The following is a 15,364-nucleotide window of genomic DNA, read 5'->3' on the forward strand; positions in this document are numbered from 1 at the left end:
CACACTCCTCGCCTCCTTTTCCTCTCTGATCCCTCCTCACGCCCACACTCCTCGCCTCCTTTTCCTCTCTGATCCCTCCTCACGCCCACACTCCTCGCCTCCTTTTCCTCTCTGATCCCTCCTCACGCCCACACTCCTCGCCTCCTTTTCCTCTCTGATCCCTCCTCACGCCCACACTCCTCGCCTCCTTTTCCTCTCTGATCCCTCCTCACGCCCACACTCCTCGCCTCCTTTTCCTCTCTGATCCCTCCTCACGCCCACACTCCTCGCCTCCTTTTCCTCTCTGATCCCTCCTCACGCCCACACTCCTCGCCTCCTTTTCCTCTCTGATCCCTCCTCACGCCCACACTCCCCGCCTCCTTTTCCTCTCTGATCCCTCCTCACGCCCACACTCCTCGCCTCCTTTTCCTCTCTGATCCCTCCTCACGCCCACACTCCCCGCCTCCTTTTCCTCTCTGATCCCTCCTCACGCCCACACTCCTCGCCTCCTTTTCCTCTCTGATCTCTCCTCACGCCCACACTCCTCGCCTCCTTTTCCTCTCTGATCCCTCCTCACACCCACACTCCTCGCCTCCTTTTCCTCTCTGATCCCTCCTCACGCCCACACTCCTCGCCTCCTTTTCCTCTCTGATCCCTCCTCACGCCCACACTCCTTGCCTCCTTTTCCTCTCTGATCCCTCCTCACGCCCACACTCCTTGCCTCTTTCTCCTCTTTCCCTTGAAGAAAGCAGTGGTGGTTGCAAAGGGCTGCGAGACAGACAACGGTTATTCGTTTCCACGAGTGGTCAGAGCCTGTGGAAAGAGCCCTGCTGGGCTGGCAGGTTCAACATAGAGAAGTAATGAGACCTGAGGAAGGAGAGAGACTGTAGGGAGATTGTTATGTAATGCTGCTCTTTAATTGTTTATTCTTATCTTTTACTTTTTTTGTGGTATTGTCTTTAAACTGCATTGTTAGTTAAGGACTTGTAAGTAAGCATTTCACTGTAAGGTTGTATTCAGTGCATGTGACAAATAAGATTTAATTTGATTTGAGAGAGAAACAAAGAGAGACAGAGAGACAGCCTGGTGGAGGTGCCTCTGTTTCCCTGGTCTGACTGCCTGGACAGTGAGTAAGAGCTGGGGAATTATGAATGGGACAGGGATTGTAAATATAGTACTCCAACTAGGAAAGAGAAGAAAAAAAACAGCCAAAGATAGGGAAATCCCTCCCCTGTCCTCCACTTCTGTTGTGGTCGTAAATGGCACATCAAGGGAGCCGGTGGAGTCGGGAGGGGAGACTACAGCTCTGCTGCAGTCATTGATCTTGTCATCTCACAGACCAACAATCTACTAAGTGACCGCCAGGTCTGGTGAGAAGACCCCATACGTGTGGTTTTAAAAACCACTTTGTCTCCGAGACCAGAGACGACATTTGAACTCGTCTCATATTACACCAATAACGAAGTAGCAGCTTGATGGTTTTGATTTATAACAGTGTATTATTAAAAAACTGGTTTCAGTTAGGGATCAAGAGGAGTTGAGATGCATTTGATAACAACAGGGAGGCCTCAATCTGGCAAGAGGTCTGGCATGCTGTTGATCAGCATCTTGGTCTGAGGGTAGTTTCTCCCCTTTAGTCAATGCAGCATGAAATCCCTGCACAGCCAAAATAAACCATCCACATCCACCGCCTCAACCAAATCAGGAAATTAAAAACCAGCAGAGTCAGACAGCGGAAAATCTGACCGAAGGGAAGGTTTGTCGAAACTCATAATGATACCCTGACACTGGGCCATTTCATTTGAGAGACTTCTCTCGTCTTTATTCGACAGTGATATACACACACACTCTTATTTATGAGCAAGGGGAGTAGGAGAAGGATATTCAATTTGACGTAAAATAAAAGCGTGCTCATTGACCAGTTGTCTCTTGGCACTGGAGGCCAGCGAGGAGAGAGTAAAAGGCCGTTGGTCTGCACGGCTCTGATCACTCGCAGACCGTCTCCACTAATCCCTCACACACTGACTCAATATTGGAGGGACACGCTAAACTGGATCACGAAAAACAATATGCTCCATTGTGCCTGTCCTATTGGTGCGTATCACAATGTCTGCTGCCTACTCCGTCAGTCTCTCTGCCTCTCAAACGTTTCCACTCATAAATCTACACTACATAACCAAAAGTATGTGGACACCTGCTCATCATTCATCACTCCAGAGAACGTGTTTCCACTGCTCCAGAGTCCAATAGTGGTGAGCTTTACACCACTCCAGCAGACGCTTGGAATTGCGCATGGTGATCTTAGGCTTGTGTGCGGCTACTCATCCATGGAAACCCACTTCATGAATCTCCTCCGAAGAACAGGTATTGTGTTGACCTTGCATCCAGAGGCAGTTTGGAACTCGGTACTGAGTGTTGCAAATGAGGACAGATGATTTTTACACGCTTCAGCACTCGGTGGTCCTGTTCTGTGAGCATGTGTTACTTACCACTCCGTAGCTGAGCCGTTGTTTCTCCTAGATGTTTCCACTTCACAATAACAGTACTTGTCTATGGAGATTGCATGGCTGTGTGCTCAATTATATACACCTGTCAGCAACGGGTGTGGCTGAAATAGCCGGGTCTACTTATTTGAAGGGGTGTCCACATACTTTTGTATATATAGTGTATGTCCTCCTTGACATGTTCTATGGTTCCTTGTATTAAAGCAAATGTAATGTGCCACCAATTGACTTGCTCAATAGAGCATTTATAATATGAATTAATAATAATAATAATATAATATAATAATTATTATTTATAATATGAATTCATATTATGTATCCAAGGAAACAAACATCCTGGGATATAAAGTGTTGTATCCTTGGAAAAGAGGGAGGGTTGGATGGATGTCCTAGGCATAGATCGTCCCACTCTGTCTGCAGCTCATCCATCAAACACTTACCCATAAAGCGGCCTTGATACGAACACCTCTGTGATCATTTCTGAGGCATTGCCTCACCCGCCACAGCCATGCCAGCTGAATCCGGAGTGACCTCATCCTTCAGTTGTGAAATTTCCACTAGTGGAGAACTGAGGCCTCATTGTTGCCTCCTGCTCCAGAGGCCTGCCTGCGTTCACGTACGTAGGTGAGACTACTGACCGACTGACCAGGTGAAGGATTGGAGGGAAACACGTCTTTGTTCCTCTACACACGCACATTGCACTCTGCTGCCTCGCTGGGGCCATTGTGACGTCATGGCATTGCCCTTTTGAAAGCTGAGCGGTTGGCCCATATACTGTAACAGCAAATGGTCTAGCAACGAGACCCCCCCCCCCCCCTGACATGATTCAGGAATTCCAAAAAGCATTACAAACTACTCCCTTAGAAGTCTGTTTTTCTATGTGGAGGCGATAGTCATTTACTTCCCCCTTCCCAACGGTGTGCCATTAAGCAAGCTATATAAATGCCATTTCATTTGTATTGCACGTTTTTACTCCCCTATGGTTTCATGGGAAGTTCTAAATCTTGCTGAAGCAATTTTCTCTCCTTGTCTGGGGTGTGGAGCACAGGCCATAAATTAAGACTAGTCTATTGTATTAACACATGAAAAACGTACAATACAGTATAAGAATAGCAAAATATTTTGTATTTACAGTACATGGATTTGCCCAGCCATGATAGGCAAAATACTTTGTGATAAATGAAAGACAATTCGGTTTATTCTACAAAGTCACCTGACACAGAGCACACAATCATTTTTGACCCCTTTACCATCCTGTTATTCACTCGGATGGCTGTCTCAGCATGGTGAACTAAACTAATAACAAGGAATACTGTGGGATTACGCTACAAATATCTGTGCCTGTATTCGTGTTAGACACAGTACAGGAGATTGGGACTAAGATTCTCTCTGCATTTTTGTCAACAGTGAGTTATTGTCATAGTCTTGTTCTGTTCAATGTTATCTACCTTCAGTGCCTTCAGAAAGTATTCACACCCCTTGCCTTATTCCAGATGTTGTCACTGGCCTACACACAATACCCCATAAAGTGAATGTGGAATTATGTTTTTAGAAATGTTCAAAAATTATTTAAAAATGAAAATTGAAATGTCTTGAGTCAGTAAGTGTTCAACCACTTTGTTATTGCGAGTCTAAATAAGTTCACTAGTAAAAATGTGCTTAACAATTCACATTATTGTAAGGTTCTGTATTTATTTTCTTAGTCAACCTTGTGTTCTGTTTCTTTGTGTTCTTGAACGTAGCCTGTTACTTTGTGTTCTTGAACGTAGCCTGTTACTTTGTGTTCTTGAACGTAGCCTGTTTCTTTGTGTTCTTGAACGTAGCCTGTTTCTTTGTGTTCTTGAACATAGCCTGTTTCTTTGTGTTCTTGAACATAGCCTGTTTCTTTGTGTTCTTGAACATAGCCTGTTTCTTTGTGTTCTTGAACATAGCCTGTTTCTTTGTGTTCTTGAACATAGCCTGTTTCTTTGTGTTCTTGAACATAGCCTGTTTCTTTGTGTTCTTGAACATAGCCTGTTACTTTGTGTTCATTGATTTCACCTGTGTTAGTTACTCACCTGGTCTCATCAGCTGCTATTTAGTTCAATTCATTCTGTTTGTGCCTTTGAGGTATTGTTTGTTTTGACTCTACTAAGCATTTTCTTAGCTTTTTTTGTGAGAACCAGTTATAGCCTTCAGTCCTAGTTTTGATTTCCTGCCTGTTTGCCTACCTGTGTATGACCATTGCCTGCTTGTGACCACGATTCCTGCCTCCTGCGAAGGCAGCACCTGCCGCGCTCTGTGCGTGAATCTACAATTTTTTCTCCCTGAGTATTCATTACAGAATACCTCACCTAAAAATGGAATGGATTCAGCGGAGCTACAGTGGCGCCTAACCCAGCAAGAGGAGCGTATGGTGGAAATCTGCCTTCTTCTCCGCCAGCCTATCCCTACTCCTCCGATGCCAGGTATCATAACCCAGCAAGAGGAGCGTATGGAGGAAATCTGCCTTCTTCTCCGCCAGCCCCTATCCTCCGATGCCAGGTATCATAACCCAGCAAGAGGAGCGTCTGCTCCGATGCCAGGTATCATAACCCAGCAAGAGGAGCGTATGGTGGAAATCTGCCTTCTTCTCCGCCAGCCTATCCCTACTCCTCCGATGCCAGGTATCATAACCCAGCAAGAGGAGCGTATGGTGGAAATCTGCCTTCTTCTCCGCCAGCCTATCCCTACTCCTCCGATGCCAGGTATCATAACCCAGCAAGAGGAGCGTATGGAGGAAATCTGCCTTCTTCTCCGCCAGCCTATCCCTATTCCTCCGATGCCAGGTATCATAACCCAGCAAGAGGAGCGTATGGAGGAAATCTGCCTTCTTCTCCGCCAGCCTATCCCTATTCCTCCGATGCCAGGTATCATAACCCAGCAAGAGGAGCGTATGGTGGAAATCTGCCTTCTTCTCCAGCCTATCCCTATATGCCAGGTATCATAACCCAGCCTGGAAAATGCCTGGAAAATATGACTGTTAACCTGGGAAATGTCAGTGATTTCTGATACAATGCAGCAAATATATTGAGCACAACCCCACTAACTTCGCCACTGACAAGAGCAGGTTGAATTTTGTTGTCTCTAATCACAGGCAAAGCCCTGGATTGGGCCACCACCATACGGACTGCCAACAGCACAGAACTCGGATCCGAGACCCATTTCCACACTCTCGTCAAAGAAGTATTCGCTCACTCTCCCTCAGGTCGTCCTATAGGAGACCTCCTCATAGAACTTCAACAAGGATGCAATTCAGCTGCCGAGTATGCCCTCGAGTTCCGCACCATGGCTGCAGGGAGTAGATGGGGTGAGGCTGCTTTACTTACTGTCTACAGACGAGAGCTCAACAGGGAACTTCAGATGGAGCTGGCCTGTGGAGTCGTTCTTCAGGATTTAAATCAATACATTCCTATGTCCATCTCCATCGACCACTTCATCGCCAACGAACTCTGCCACCCAGGAACCCGAAACCTTCTCTTTCCATGATTTCTCCTGTCCGAGTCTACCAGAGCCCATGCAGTTGGGCCATGCTCCTCTCCCGTGTATCGAATGTCAAAGGCGGATCCAAGAAGGGCTCTGCCTATACTGTGGAGGGAAAGATCATCTACTCAGCCGTTGCTCTGTTCTCTTCCCCCCCCCCCCCCACAGAGAGATGAGAAGGGTCCCTCTGCTGCCATGCAGGTAGGCGTGTCCTTACTTCCAAATATCTCCCAGAAGCAATTCTCCACCCCAGTATTGATAACCTTGAAGGGGGTTACTAAGTACATAGATGGCTTGATAGATTCGGGAGCAGCAGGTAATTTTATCGATTACCAGCTAGTACAAGAGCTTGACATTGATCTAACACTGTCACCCCTCCTTTAAGGATTAACACCCTGGACAGGCAGCCATTGGGCACGGGCTTCATTATACACCTGACAGTGTGTCACCCTCCATACCATCTGAATCCACCCAGTACAGCAAAATGAAGGCCTCCACTCTGCCACCACATCACCCAGGGGGACTGTGCTATTGACTTACTTCCTGGAGTGTCCCCACCGAAGGGCCGTGTTTACCCCCTGTCCTGGAAAAGGAGGCAAAGGAGAACTACATTGACACACACAAACGGTTTCATTCGTCCTCCTTCCCCGGCTGCGTCCAGCTTCTCTTCGTTGGAAAAAAGGTCAGTGGACTCCGTCCATGTATTGATTACCTTTCCCTGAATGACTTCATGATCAAGAACCGATTCCCTATTCCTCTGATCCCAGCGACCCTTGAACAAGTGGGCCGCGCCAACATCTATACACAACTCAACCTGCGAAGGGCATATAACCTTGTCCGTATACGTGAAGGCGACAAATGGAAGACGGCCTTCATCACCGCACAAGGGCACTACGAATACCTGGTCATGCCCTACGGCCTTACTAATGCCCCCACTGTCTTCCAATCCTTTATGAACAAGGTTTTCCAGGATATGATCAGCCACTCCTTGTAGGAACACTTACGGCATGTGCAAAAGGTTCTTCAACGGCTCCTTGACCATAACCTTTGAATACTGAAAAGCGCACCTTCCATGTAACCTCGGTAAACTTCCTCGGTTTCGTACTGACACCTGGAGGGGTCAGCATGGATGAGCAAAAGTCACCTCCATCAGTAACTGGCCGACACCCTCCACCGTTAACCTCTCTAGGGTATGTGGGACGCTAGCGTCCCATCTGGCCAACACCTAGTGAAGTTGCAGAGCGCCAAATTCAATTACTGAAATGCTCATTATAAAAATTCAGAAAACAAAACATATTTTACATAGGTTTAAAGATGAACTTCTTGTTAAACCAACCACAGTGTCATATTTCTAAAATGCTTTTTGGCGACGCATACCTAGCCCAGTTGACAAATTATTACAAACCGTAACCAGCCAAGCAGAAGCGTTACAAAACTCAGAAATGGAGATAAAATAAATTCCTTACCTTTGATGATCTTCATATGGTGGCAATCCAAAGACATTAATTTACTCAATAAATATTCCTTTTGTTCGATGAAGTCTCTGTATATCCAAAACCTCAGTTTTGTTAGCTAGTTTTCTTCAGTAATCCACAGGCTCAAACTCAGTCAAAACAATCAGAAAACAAATCCAAATTGTATCCGTAAAGTTCATAGAAACATGTCAAACAATGTTTATAGTCAATTGGGGCGGCAGGGTAGCCTAGTGGTTAGAGCGTTCAAACCCCCTGACAAGGTACAAATCTGTCATTCTGCCCCTGAACAGGCAGTTAACACACTGTTCCTAGGCCGTCATTGAAAATAAGAATTTGTTCTTAACTGATTTGCCTAGTTAAACACAGGTAAAAAAAAGAATCCTGTGTTTTTAGCCTAGTAATATTTCAACCGGACAATAACGTCGTCAATATAAAAGGTAAACAAGAAATGCACATGCGCCTGAAAAACAATTCTGCGTCATGTTATGTTCCACTCGTTCAGACTGGTCTGACTCCCTCATTTATAAGAATACAAGCCTGAAACAATTTATAAAGACTGTTGACATCTAGTGGAAGGCATAGGAACTGCAAATGGAGTCCTAAGTCTATGGCTACTGTAATGGCATTGAATAGAAAACTACAAAAACAAAACTACTTCCTGAATGGATTTTTCTCAGGTTTTCGCCTGCTAAATCAGTTATGTTATACTCACAGACACTATTTTAACAGTTTTGGAAACTTTAGTGTTTTCTATCCAAATCTACCAGTTATATGCATATCATATCTTCTGGGCCTGAGTAGCAGGCCATTTAATTTGGGCATGTTTTTCATCCAAAAATTCCAAATGCTGCCCCCTACCCTAGAGAGGTTAATTAAGGAACTCCAATGTTTCATTGGGTTATCCAACTACTATCGCCGGTTCATTCGGAACTGCAGTTCTACTGCCACTCCCCTCACTGACCTAAGCAGACCCCGGACCCTTCAATGGACTGATACCACCCTGACTGCTTTCAACAACTTGAAACGCCTCTTTACCTCAGCTCTTGATCTTCGCCAACCTGGTCCAACCCTTCCTTTCACACTGAAGGTGGATGCCTCTGGAGTAGGAGCCATAATCTCTCAGCGGGTGGGAACACCTCAAATCACATCCCTGTGCCTTCTTCTCCAGGAAGTTATCCTCTGCTGAGAGGAATTACGATGTGGGGAACAGAACTCCTCGCCATCAAGCTGTGGAGTGGCATCACTGGAGGGCACACAACATCCCTTCCTCATCCTAACAGTTTGTACTCTAGAATATATCACAGGGGCTAAGAGTTTAAACTCCAGACAAGCTCGCTGGACTCTTCACACGCTTCCATTTTCATGTTACTGACATCCCTGGAAAGAGAAACGTAAAAGCTGATGTGCTCTCCCGCCAGTTTGACCTTCCGACCAGTAACTCAGACCCTACATCCATTCTTCCTTCCTCTTGCATTATGGGACCGGGACAGTGGGAGATTCACTCTACCATACAAGAAGCCCTAACCTCAGACCTGGCTTCTCCTGAGACATCAGCTAGGAAGACCTACGTACCAGCAGCTGTTAGACCCCCAACTGATGCAATGGTGGCACACGTCCTTGGGGTCATTAATTCCAGGCATTACACGAACCACCGAACTTCTAGCTAGTAACTTCTGGTGGTCCTCAGTGGCATTTTGAAGTAAGGGATTACGTACTCCTGTCCAGTCTGCTCTCAAACCATCCCTCGTCATCTCCCTTCCGGTAAGCTTCAATCTTTGCCAATCCCTCACAGACCCTGGTCCCACATAGCTGTTGACTTCATCACAGACCTTCTGAATCCTCTGGTAACAGCACCATCCTTGTCATAGTAGACAGTTTTTCAAAAATGTGTCTGGTTCCTCCGATGCACTGAGGTAAAACTACAAAAAATGTAGCAAATTCACTGTCCTGAATACAAAGCGTTAAATTTGGGGCCAGCACATCACGGAGTACCACTCTTCACATTTTCATGTTATGGGTATGCTTGCCATCAGCAAGGACTATGGAGATTTGTAGGATAAATATAATAGAGCTAAGCACAGGCAAAATCATAGATGAAAACCTGGTTGTCTGTTTTCCAGCAGACACTGGGAGATGAATTCACTTTTCAGCTGGACAATAACCTAAAACACAAGGCCAAATATACACTGGCGTTGGTTACCAAGATGACATTAAATGTTCCTGAGTGACCTATTTACAGTTTTGACTTAAATCAGCTTAATCTATGGCAAGACTTGAATGGCTGTCTAGCAATAATCAACTAACTTGACAAAGCTTGAATTTTTTTATAAATATTGTACAATCCTGGTGTGGAACTCTCTGAAACTTAACCAGAAAGACTCACTGCTGTAATCGCTGCCACAGATGACTCGGGTGTGAATAATTATGTCAATGAAATTCTTCATTTTCAATAAATTAGCAAAAATGTCAAATATATTTTAACTTTGTCATTATGGGGTATTGTGTGTAGATGGATGTGAAACATATATTTAATCACTTTTGAAATCAGGCTGTAACACAACATTTGGAATAATGTTGAATACTTTCTGAAGGCACTGTAGTACTCTAAATCCCCCAATTTATGTTAAAAAGAATGCAAGATAAAAAGAAATAGCTGACACCATTCAAACCAATGAGGGTTTTGGAACTTTAAAGACAATTATCTCAAGATAGAACCTTATAGTCCCAAGCTCTCGCAAGTTTCATGCTTGACGAAAGACCGGCATACATCCATCACCGTCTATGAATTTTAATTTTTTATTTCACCTTTATTTAACCAGGTAGGCAAGTTGAGAACAAGTTCTCATTTACAATTGCGACCTGGCCAAGATAAAGCAAAGCAGTTTGACACACAACGACACAGAGTTACACATGGAGCAAAACAAACATACAGTCAATAATACAGTAGAAACAAGTCTATATACGATGTGAGCAAATGAGGTGAGATAAGGCAGGTAAAGGCAAAAAAAGGCCATGGCGGCAAAGTAAATACAATATAGCAAGTAAAACACTGGAATGGTAGATTTGCAATGGAAGAATGTGCAAAGTAGAAATAAAAATAATGGGGTGCAAAGGAGCAAAATAAATAAATTAAATACAGTAAGGAAAGAGGTAGTTGTTTGGGCTAAAATATAGGTGGGCTATGTACAGGTGCAGTAATCTGTGAGCTGCTCTGACAGTTGGTGCTTAAAGCTAGTGAGGGAGATAAGTGTTTCCAGTTTCAGTGCTTTTTGAAGTTCGTTCCAGTCATTGGCAGCAGAGAACTGGAAGGAGAGGCGGCCAAAGAAAGAATTGGTTTTGTGGGTGACTAGAGAGATATACCTGCTGGAGAGTGTGCTACAGGTGGGAGATGCTATGGTGACCAGCGAGCTGAGATAAGGGGGGACTTTACCTAGCAGGGTCTTGTAGATGACATGGAGCCAGTGGGTTTGGCGACGAGTGAAGGATGCTTTGTTGCGAAATAGGAAGCCAATTCTAGATTTAACTTTGGATTGGAGATATTTGATATGGGTCTGGAAGGAGAGTTTCCAGTCTAACCAGACACCTAAGTATTTGTAGTTGTCCACGTATTCTAAATCAGAGCCGTCCAGAGTAGTGATGTTGGACAGGCGGGTAGGAGCAGGTAGCGATCGGTTGAAGAGCATGCATTTAGTTTTACTTGTATTTAAGAGCAATTGGAGGCCACGGAAGGAGAGTTGTATCGCATTGAAGCTTGCCTGGTGTCGTCTGCGTAGAGGTGGATCAGAGACTCACCAGCAGCAAGAGCGACCTCATTGATGTATACAGAGAAGAGAGTCGGTCCAAGAATTGAACCCCGTGGCACCCCCATAGAGACTGCCAGAGGTCCGGACAGCAGACCCTCCGATTTGACACACTGAACTCTATCAGAGAGGTAGTTGGTGAACCAGGTGAGGCAATCATTTGAGAAACCAAGGCTGTCGAGTCTGCCGATGAGGATGTGGTGATTGACAGAGTCGAAAGCCTTGGCCAGATCAATGAACACGGCTGCACAGTAATGTTTCTTATCGATGGTGGTTAAGATGTTGTTTAGGACCTTGAGCGTGGCTGAGGTGCACCCATGACCAGCTCTGAAACCAGATTGCATAGCAGAGAAGGTATGGTGAGATTCGAAATGGTCGGTGATCTGTTTGTTAACTTGGCATTCGAAGACCTTAGAATGGCAGGGTAGGATAGATATAGGTCTGTAGCAGTTTGGGTCTAGAGTGTCTCCCCCTTTGAAGAGGGGGATGACCGCGGCAGCTTTCCAATCTTTGGGGATCTCAGACAATACTAAAGAGGTTGAGCATGCTAGTAATAGGGGTTGCAACAATTTCTGCGGTTCATTTTAGAAAGAGAGGGTCCAGATTGTCTAGCCCGGCTGATTTTGTAGGGGTCCAGATTTTTCAGCACTTTCAGAACATCCGCTATCTGGATTTGGGTGAAGGAGCAATGGGGAGGCTTGGCCAAGTTGCAGTGAGGGGTGCAGGGCGGTTGCCCGGGGTAGGGGTAGCCAGGTGGAAAGCATGGCCAGACGTAGAAAAATTATCGAAATCTCAATTATCGCAGATTTATCGGTGGTGAGTGTTTCCTAGCCTCAGTGCAGTGGGCAGCTGGGAGGAGGTGTTCTTATTCTCCATGGACTTTAGTGTCCCAGAACTTTTTGGAGTTCGTGCTACAGGATGCACATTTCTGTTTGAAAAGGTAGCCTTTGCTTTCCTAACTGCCTGTGTATATTGGTTCCTATCTTCCCTGATGTAATCACAGACTGTTATATTGAGTGGTACTGAAGTGAATAAAAAAGGAATCATGAGAAATTTTTGCCAAGGGTCGTGAGTTCATGCCATAGTTTTCCTGTTGATGTGCAGTAGAGATGACTTTATCACTAAAGTGTATTGGAATGTGGTCACACTCAGCTGCCAGTGTTACGCCTGCTAAACAAAAACACATGCTGAGAAGAAACCTGACCCTTGATACTGTGTAAAATGAAGTGAAGCTTATTTTGGAGCACAGTCAAATATTTCATCCCCAGATCATATCCCGGTAATATTTAGCAGTGGTTAGTGATATTTAATACGAAAGTTCAAGTCATCATCTTTTTTCGCTTACTTAACTGTATTATGGTGTATGTGTCATGAGTTTAGTCCATTTTCATTCCACTCTAGCATAATCATATCCAGTAATAACAGAATATAATAGCATCTTCTTAGTGACTGCTGTGAGCAAATAACCTGTGAACACAAGTTGATAGGAGCAGATATGACGGCTTTAAAATTCCCTTAGTATTTTATAGATACAGAGTCCTTGTTTATCTAACCCTAGCCTCTCTTTCCTGGGTATTGTCTTTCAGGTCAGGAGACAAAGTCTGGTCTCCAAATGTTATTGAAGATGGCAAGACAAGTCCATACATGGCCACATTGGAGTCTGAGTCACCACAGGTATGAGCTGCACTGGTTTACATGCAAATAAGAGCCATAGATACATTTTATATTTTGGTTCAGTGTATATAATTGTAAAAATTTCAAAGATTTTACCGAGTACAGTTCACATAGGGAATTCATTAGGCCCTAATCTATGGATTTCACATGACTGGGAATACAGATATTGATCTGTTGGTCATAGATACCTTAAGAAAAGGTAGATGGATGGATCACAAGTCAGTATCTGGTGTTACCACTATTTGCCTCATGTAGCGCGACACATCTCCTTCGCATAGAGTTGATCAAGTGGTTGATTGTGGAATGTTGTCCCACTCCTCTTCAATGGCTGTGCAAAGTTGCTGGATATTGGCGGAAACTGGAACACGCTGTCGTACACGTCGATCCAGAGCATCCCAAACATGCTCAATGGGTGACATGTCTGGTGAGTATGGAATTATGTACAGATCCTGGCAACATGGGGTTAAGACATTAGGGTATGGCATGGATGAATGGCACGACAATGGGCCTCAGGATCTCACCACAGTATCTTTGCATTCAAATTGTGATCGATAAAATGCAATTGTGTTCGTTGTCTGTAATTTATGCCTGTCCATACCATAACCCCACCTCCACCATGGGGTACTCTGTTCACAACTTTGACATCAGCAAACCGCTTGCCCACAGAATGCCTGTTTAGTTGTTTACGACACCGTACTGCAGTCAGGTCAAGACCCCAATGAGCACGCAGATGAGCTTCCATGAGACGGTTTCTGACAGTTTGTGCAGAAATTCTTTAGTTGTGCTAACCCATAGTTTTATCATCTGTCTGGGAGGCTGATCTCAGACAACGCAGGTGAGGAAGCCAGATGTGGAGTTCCTGAGCTAGCGTGGTTACACGTGGTCTGCGGTGTGAGGCCGGTTGGACCTGCTGCTAAATTCTCTAAAATGATCATGTAGACGGCTTATGGTAGATAAATGAACATTACATTTTCTGGCAACAGCTCTGGTGGACATTCCTGCAGTCGGCATGCCAATTGCACGCTCCCTCAAAACTTAAGACATCTATGGCAGCGTGGTGTGTGACAAAACTGCACATTTTAGAGTGGCCTTTTCTTTTTCCTAGCACAAGGTGCACCTGTGTAATGATGCTGTTTAATCAGCTTCTTGATATGCCACACCTCTAAGGTGGATGGATTATCTTGGGAAAGGACAAATGCTCATTAACAGGTATGTAAACACATTTTTGCATGAAACTTGTTTTTTTGCGCATGCAACATTTCTGGAATTTATATTTCAGCTCATAAAACATGTGACCAACACTTTACATGTTGTGTTTATATTTTTGTTCAGTGTAGACTATCTTCTGATATACTGCTGCCTCGATGGTTCCCAAAATAAATTATCCAGAAGCAGAGGCGTGCCCGGTGAACTTTGCAGCATTTTCCGATACTGAATAGAGGGTGATGCAAAGTGTCTGCTTGTTTTGGTTACAATGAGTGTATTGTGGCTGGGACTTCTGAGAAGTGACCATTCATCTCTTATTGTTGCCGTTGGTTGTCATGTTGGGGCGCTTTCCCATGTCCCAGTCTCTTCAGTGTAGCGATCCCTGTAAACTGGGCTGACTGGTCACACAGAGGCCTGAAATTATTCCATCACTTCATCAATTGAATGTTGACGCGATACACAGCAGACAGATGTATTGAGTTCCGCTTCAGTAGGCAGGCTGGTGGACATGTTGAATGAAAGAGCTCTACAAATGGTGGAAGGTTCAATACAGAACAAGTTAACTCTATCCCTGATGTGAATACGGTGATTGTGTTTTTCCATGTAGCTGCGCCTAAGTTTACATCGTCTTTTTTGTCTTCAGAAAGCCGCATAGACATTTTATTGCTTTAACACGCGTGACGTCTAAGTCAAAGCCACTGATCCTTATCCTAAATATTCCTAATGTTCTTGGGTTACATGGTTGATATACTGCTCTTGTAAGCGTGGTAGTCATAGCATATACATCTTCCTAGTGATAAAGGAGGTGAAAGACCAACCCATTACAGCCTTCAGGCAATCCAGTGAGACAGGCAGATTCCCTGAGAGCGGTCCTGGGGATTGGGAACGTTGTATTTCACCGTCTCGACACAAGCTGAAGTCTGAGCGAAGGGGGAACTATCAACTCAAACTCTGTATATAAACGGAGACAGGCATGCTAGCAGTGCCTCCTGTGTGCGTATAATCGGAGAATGCTGCTCTACCTCCTGGATAAGTTACAGAGGGAGGTTTGGAAACCTTGTATCCACTCTCTGCTCTCTACTGAAAGACTGGCTACTTTTTAATAGACTTAAAGTTGAGAAACGGCAGAGTGAGTAAGTATCATTAGCTGCATTTGCTTAATTTGCTTTTGGTGGAGGCGTGTTAACATGAACGGGAAACAGTTGGTTGGTCGGTCCCTTGAGTT

The 15,364-nt window shown here is 44.7% G+C and overlaps 1 protein-coding gene across 1 annotated transcript in view; it reads left to right on the forward strand.

Moving 5' to 3' along the window:
- The window catches only part of LOC135548824 (PDZ and LIM domain protein 4-like), a 65,900-nt gene that overhangs the window by 29,179 nt on the left and 21,357 nt on the right, over nucleotides 1-15,364 (forward strand). Inside the window, exon 3 of the mRNA XM_064978783.1 lies at nucleotides 12,846-12,933. Within this exon, the coding sequence (XP_064834855.1) occupies nucleotides 12,846-12,933 (88 nt within the window). The remainder of the gene's footprint in view (nucleotides 1-12,845; nucleotides 12,934-15,364) is intronic.

The sequence above is a fragment of the Oncorhynchus masou genome, chromosome 11 (assembly GCF_036934945.1).
Source record: "Oncorhynchus masou masou isolate Uvic2021 chromosome 11, UVic_Omas_1.1, whole genome shotgun sequence".
NCBI classification, from domain to species: domain Eukaryota; kingdom Metazoa; phylum Chordata; class Actinopteri; order Salmoniformes; family Salmonidae; genus Oncorhynchus; species Oncorhynchus masou.